Genomic DNA, 6,658 nt, shown 5'->3' with positions numbered 1-6,658 from the left:
TTTACCAACTCACTTTTACAGTCCCTTGAACAAACACTTTTCCTTGATATCAGAGTTAAAAATATTTATCCATTAAGTCTGTCATCTAACTGAGATTAGATTAGATGAGCCTTTATTTGTCTCACAGAGGAGAAATGTACATTTCACAGCAGCAAAAAAATAAAATACAGGAGCTTTTGTGACGACAGTCACTCTCGCGGCAACATCTTTAAGTCAAAAACAAAAGAACAAATAATGTGACACAAACACAAAGTACACAGACAGTCTTTCTGCACCCTCTTTGTCGCATGAAGCAGTTGTAGATAAAAGAGGAGAGGCCCAAGGCCTCGTCGGACCGGCGCATCAGGGACGTTATGGTGGAACGTGCACGTCTGCTACAAACTCAGTTTTGAAATCAAACACAAAGCTGTAGCATTCATTGACGAAAAGAGACAATGGCCCCCTGCGGTGTCACGAGAGCATTTGCTGATGGTCGGGCACCATCTTAGACTTCTCTATAGAAATAAATAAAACAAAGCTTTGATGAAATGTTGACCATAGCATGTTATCACAACTGCTGACGAGATTATTTTTCCCTCTGATATTTTCCCACAAACCGGGGCTGGAAACTAGTAGGGCTTTACTCTTGAAACGCTTCATGGGTTGCCGAGTCTTAACCTGTCACAGCTCTGTCATTGCGTCAGGGCTGTTTGCATCCGCAGTGATCTTAAATGAGCCTCTTCGCTTCAAGATTCGCAGCACGAGGAAGCCCACCGCTCCCATGTTGAGAAGGCTCAGAAAGGTCATCGCCTGTGGGTTCACACACACACACACACACACACACACACACACACACACACACACACACACACACACACACACACACACACACACACACACACACACACACACACACACACACACACACACACACACACACACACACACACACGCAACAGACATGTTTTCTTTTAGTTCAGTCCAAAGCACATTTGGATCTTAACCACCATTGAAAAAATAATCCTAACAAATCAGTGCCACACGTGATGCCCTCAAACCACGTGTTGATGAGGTCAGGCTTACTATGTACACCCAAAGGATGGGCGAATTCAGAAGGCTTGACAGCATCTGCGTTTTCCAATCCCACGCTGAGTCCCACACGCTCTGAGCGTGGTCATAGTTCAGATTCAAGATCCCCTTTGGCAGTACTCGGATACCCCAGTAAACCCTTTGCAACCTTCTGAAATCGGCATCCAGCACGTCACAGCGATACGTTCCTGGCGGACACCAAAGCAACGTACACACACACACACACACACGCATTTTAATGTGAGCGCGAGAGGCCGGCTGGTTATTGACATCATGTTCACCTGCGTGCTCTTCCATGACCGGGTCCAGAACGAGCAGGTTCAGCTGCGGATTGTCCCAGTGGGCAAACAGCCTTTCATCTGAGCTGATCACCCCTGAGGCGCGGTGCCATTCTACCCTGCGGTGAAAAAGAAAAGACAAAAAAAAAACAAGTATTGTGGCGTTATCTGGCATGTCATAAACCATATCGTGTGGCTCTTGTTCCACCCTAAGCGTTAGAGCAAGTCGAAGAGTAGAAAAATGTATACGCTGGTTCACATGAGAGACTGCAGTACTTATGCAACAGTAGTGTCCAAACACGGTCTTTGTGGGCCCATTTCCTGCCCGATAAACACCTGCTTCAGAGGATCAGCTCATCAACAAGCCAGTTAACTATCCTGTTCATTTGAATCAGGCGTCTTGCAGCTGCTTTTCCAGCCAGACATTGATTGTCCTTTCAATTTGGACAGCCTTGATGGAGAAGCCGTGTCGCAATATCTTAATTGAGCATTTGGACCTGCAGTTTAAGAGGTGAAGAAGCCCACTGTTGCAGTGATTTTGTTCATGGCGTCATTCCGTGGATTGCTGTTTTCATTGTAAAGTGCCCTTGGCTGTTCTGAAAGGCGCCTGGAAATGACATGTATTATTAGGAAGGGCATCCGACGTAAAAGCTTGGCCAAAACAAACGTGCCAATCAAACCTCCGAAGATGGAGGACACTGATTGGCTGTGGCGACCAACCACGCACGAATGACAACGGGGGAAGTCACAGGTTTATTGTACCTTCTGCCGTCTTGCGGTTGCCAAAATAAATTCCCCCCATATATGAATTCGCTACAAAATAAATACTGGTACTGGTTAGTTAGCATTGACAACCATGAAATGAAACGAAACAAGCTGATTTTGGGAAGCACATCCGACGAGCAAGGGTGGTTGGGAATCGCTGTTTACCTCCACGAAACCCCCATCTTCTTCGTGTCCTCCATCAGACAGTCCAACTTGAGCTTTTTGCCTGTTGTCACTGTGACCGTCTTGAGTCCACACTGCCATGTCTCTCGACATTTGACCTTGACGTCGTGACACTGTTCCATCGCCTGGAACACAAGCGCGCAATCGAGCTTGACGTTGAAGCATTGTTAACGAATGGGTTGTATGTGACAGTACCTCGTCTGCTACGGTGCCCCTTTCTTTTTCTCCAAGGCCATCTCGCCATCTTTCATCGTGCAAACTGTCTGCACCTTAACGCCCATGCCGCACGTTACACTGCACAGCGTGCTGTTGACCACCACCCGAAGCTTCACCTTCTCGACGTTAGCGCAGCTAAGATGGAGGTGGAGGATTGCAAAGAGGAGAACCGGCACGGGATGCATTGTGCTGAGGAATGGCCTTGATTTCAATTAAAAAAAAGACAACTTTTTTTTCCAAATTGTACCAATTTCGTTGTGTTGATGGAAGCGCATGACAAAGAAATGCGATTGTTCTTCCCACTTCGCCAATTTGCAGATATATATATATATATATATATATATATATATATATATATATATATATATATATATATATATATATATATATATATATATATATATATATATATATATATATATATATAAAAGAAAGACTACTCTTGAATATAGTTATACCTTCCAAAGATTAGCCGACATAGTGAAAATGAGAGGATTATTAATTTTGCAGGTGGCTTGCTTACAGTCTGTACTTTTTTTACTTGTGCACCTAACTTCCTGTTTGCTCCCCAAAGTGAGACTGGAAGCCAGCAATTTAATTTGAAATGCAGGTCTTGAATGGCGATAAGGAAGGAGGAATATCTTGCTTCTCCCAACCCCTTGCCTCATATTTGCTCGATGATGTTGCTCAAACTGTTTTTTTTTTCACTGAAAGGTTGCTAAGATCTCAATCTATCAGTCTGAAATGCGTTTGCCTTTACCCGTCTAATTCGTTTTGTTGCTAATGCCGTGACGTCCTGTGGAGAGGTTGAAAAAAAGTGCCCAGTTGATAATGACCAAGTAAGGACAAGAAAGTATGGAAAACAAATTAAAAATGTAGGAAGTCCGTGCAAAAATGCTAGTACGTGTTCCTGGCGGATCTCCATAAGTATGTTAGAAAAGCCACGACTGCTCGTGTAACGCCAAGTAACGCATCAAGTACAGAAGAGGATTTGGTGACGTACAATTGGTCAAAGTGGCTCACATGCATGAAGCGATGCAGCCAACGCTCGCTTTCCTTTCTTTCCCTTTGCTTCAAAATGCCGACGCCACCGCCTCTGCCGAAGCTACCTACGCCTTCACCGTCGTCACTGCCGCAAACAGATCATGAAAAACAAACATCCTTTTCACTTAAAATATTTATCATTGTATTTTGTTTATTGTATTCTATTTGTGATTGTATTTTATTGATTATAGTAACTATGCTTGTCTGTGACTGTAAAGTGTCATTGAGAATTTAGAAAGGCGCTTAAATGTAGTGGATTATTATGGATTATATGCTTTGTATGTTATATTTTCAATTTCACGGTTTTTATTCTTTTACATACACTGTGTGTTGATGTAATTGAAGTCTCTTCTTCTTTTCCCTTGACGGGGTCGCCACAGCAAACCAGTGTCGTCCATCTCTAGAGGTTCGATCCGCATGTTTGTTTTGGCCAAGCTTTTACGTCGGATGCCCTTCCTGACCCAACCCTCTGTATTTATCCGGGCTTGGGACCGGCACAAGAAGACTTGTGTCCCTTTGTGGCTGCAGAAGAAGCAACTCGCTCAGTTAAAAGGCTCCCAAAGACAAAATGGTCATCGGCACAGCAACGTTCAAAAAAGCAAGAACTATCACCATTTGATGACAATGCTCTGATCTTACCGTGAAATGGGCATCTCTTTCCTTACATTACAAAATCCTTTATCTTCCAATCACAGTATATATCTAAATGATCATCTCTTTCCCTATATGTATTACATCACAAACAGTCCTTGAAGCACACGAAAGCTAAAAACTGCTAAATTAACACAACAAATAACGTTGATTTGCAGCTTAACATCTGCCCAGCAGGTGTCAGACAAAACACGAGAAAATCTTATAATAGACAAAGACACTCCAGTATTTGTATTGTGTGCGTAAAAGCACGTATTGAAGCACACGCATCTACTATCCAGGAAAAGGAAGGACGATTGTAGCTCACTGTCGTTGGCTGCGGCAAGGTTACCAACAAAACGTTTTCCCTTTTTTTGGATGGATGAAGAGTGCATTTGCGATGGACTCTTTCATGATTTGTCACGTCAGCTGGCCTCAGATCAGCCTCTTCCCCTGTTCAAACAAGAACCGGCGATCGATAATCATGATGACTAATCAGTCCAAAAGAAAAGGGGCGCGTGTTATTTCTAAATAGACAGGTGCTACAAGGTGGCGCCGAGCGGAACATGTTCTTTGCAGCCGCCAACACAACTGTGCTAACTAACAGTCGAGGTCAGTCAGACATGCCCACAATCTGAAACGGAGGCACACGGCGGGTATGAGGTGGACTTGAAAAAAAAAACACCAATTCAAAGCCTGTCATTTACCAACATGCAAGGAGAGCGATTGATGTCATGTTAAAAATCTCATAGTACTTTTACTTGTGTGGTGGGGTGGAATTTTTACATTTTCTTCCATTGACTTTTTCCATATGCTGCTTCCATCAACATCTCTATTCCCGCTAATGTCTGTGTAAACTCTCAGTCGTACGGGAATGGTCCATCGATGAAAAGGTTTCTTCAGCCGTCATCCGCAAACATGCTGACGAAGCATCTCGGATAAGAAGCGAAACGTCCGACACCTTCAAAGAAGTACAGATGACAGATGATGTTTATTGGATTGGATTTGCCTTTATTAGTCTCGCAGTGGAGGAATTGACATTTCACAGCAGCAAAGTGAAGAAAGAAATGAAAAACAAAATACAGGAGCTGCTGGAAACGTTTGTGGTTTTTTTCTGCTTGGAAATAATCAAGAACCTGCTTATGTTCAAAATATGATTTCTTGCTTGCTCATAGACAAAACGTTCACGGTTCACAAACTATCGAACTGACATTTGACCTTGAGATGCAAGCAGATACGGGATATAGGTTGAAATAGCGCTTCAAGATATGATATTAATTAACAGGGAACCGGGACCGCATGAATGAAGAGCCAGTCCAGTATTTGTTCTCCACTGTCCCCGACTGGCACGAAAAACAAATCTAACGTTGCGTCAAACCAGCACAAGGCCTTGAGGTGAGACGTCAGCAGCCAAGGAGCTGAGTGGGGCTGACGCAAGCGTAACATCACCTCGGAAATCCTCGCGTTTACGATGTTTGCGTGTCCCAAAGGATGACAATGTCTCCTGGACTGTTTTTGACCTCACTTCCTCAGAATAATTGTAACTAGTAGATGCCACGCGGAAAACACGGTGCAACTAAATAGAACCAAATCAACCACAGAAAACGATGTGCATATTTCATTCATTACAGCCATACATTGGGGAATGATGAATCGTTTTACTTTCCCACGCATTTTCCAGTGGCTTCTCTTTATAATTGTAAACAGTATGTATTTATCTTGAGAAATCTCGTCTGTTTAAACCAAGCAAAACTCGTTCAAATTGAATTCAGCGTACCTCGACATTTTGTAACCAAATAAACTGCATCGTCGTCTCGTCTTTTGTAAAATGACTTCCGGATTCCCACGCCGCGCCAACGTGACCGAATGGGTGACTAGTTCTCGGCCCGGCGACCAATAGAAAGGCAGAGTTTGATATGTCGCCGCCCTCTCATTGGGTAAGGTTTATGCCGCATTCATCATCGTCGTAAATATAAAATAATAGTCAGTGCAAGTTTACAACGATTGACTTGTTTTAATGACAATAGAACGATCTTATGTTGTAAAAACTGTGTCTTTATATGTATTTTGTGTATATTGTAGTAAAACGTTTACATGTCATATTTTAATGTTTCTGTGTAAGGTCTTAGTCGTACAGGAGTGATCCATCGATGAGAAGGTTTCTTCAGCCGTCATCTGTACAAATGTGATATATCCCTAATGTCCAGACATGGTGGCGCCGGACACAGCGAAACGTCCGAAACCTTCACATTTGGACAGATGACGGCTGAAGAAACCTTCTCATCGATATTTTAATGTTGAAGTTTTAATGACGAGGACATTTTGGCTACACGGTGATGCTAATACCTAGATAATTTCAAAACGCGTGGATTAGCGTCAGCTCATTGGGCATTTCCAACTGTGGATCTCAATCTTTTCTTGGCTCGCTAACGGTCTTCCAGAGGTCAGGAGAACACGAGCGCCACGCAAAGGAG

The 6,658-nt window shown here is 43.2% G+C and overlaps 1 protein-coding gene and 1 long non-coding RNA gene across 2 annotated transcripts; both read right to left on the bottom strand.

The window, feature by feature from the left end:
- Positions 1–120: 120 nt before the first annotated feature.
- Positions 121–2,790, bottom strand: tmem81 (transmembrane protein 81). The gene is given in 4 exon segments (XM_089007319.1): positions 121–789; positions 1,063–1,256; positions 1,350–1,465; positions 2,277–2,790. Coding segments are annotated over 4 exon segments (858 nt in total). The 5' UTR covers positions 2,696–2,790; the 3' UTR covers positions 121–660.
- Positions 2,791–2,996: 206 nt separating this feature from the next.
- LOC148904185 (uncharacterized) lies at positions 2,997–6,043 on the bottom strand. Its single transcript, XR_016116352.1, has 4 exons — positions 5,962–6,043; positions 4,971–5,145; positions 3,877–4,076; positions 2,997–3,639 (listed from the first exon to the last, which is right to left on the bottom strand). It is a non-coding gene; the product is annotated as an uncharacterized LOC148904185 (long non-coding RNA).
- Positions 6,044–6,658: the final 615 nt, after the last annotated feature.

This window comes from Hippocampus bargibanti, linkage group LG01 (genome assembly GCF_051943395.1).
Source record: "Hippocampus bargibanti isolate YZ-2025 linkage group LG01, ASM5194339v1, whole genome shotgun sequence".
Classification (NCBI taxonomy): Eukaryota; Metazoa; Chordata; class Actinopteri; order Syngnathiformes; family Syngnathidae; genus Hippocampus; species Hippocampus bargibanti.
This window is presented reverse-complemented; position numbering and strand designations above follow the sequence as displayed.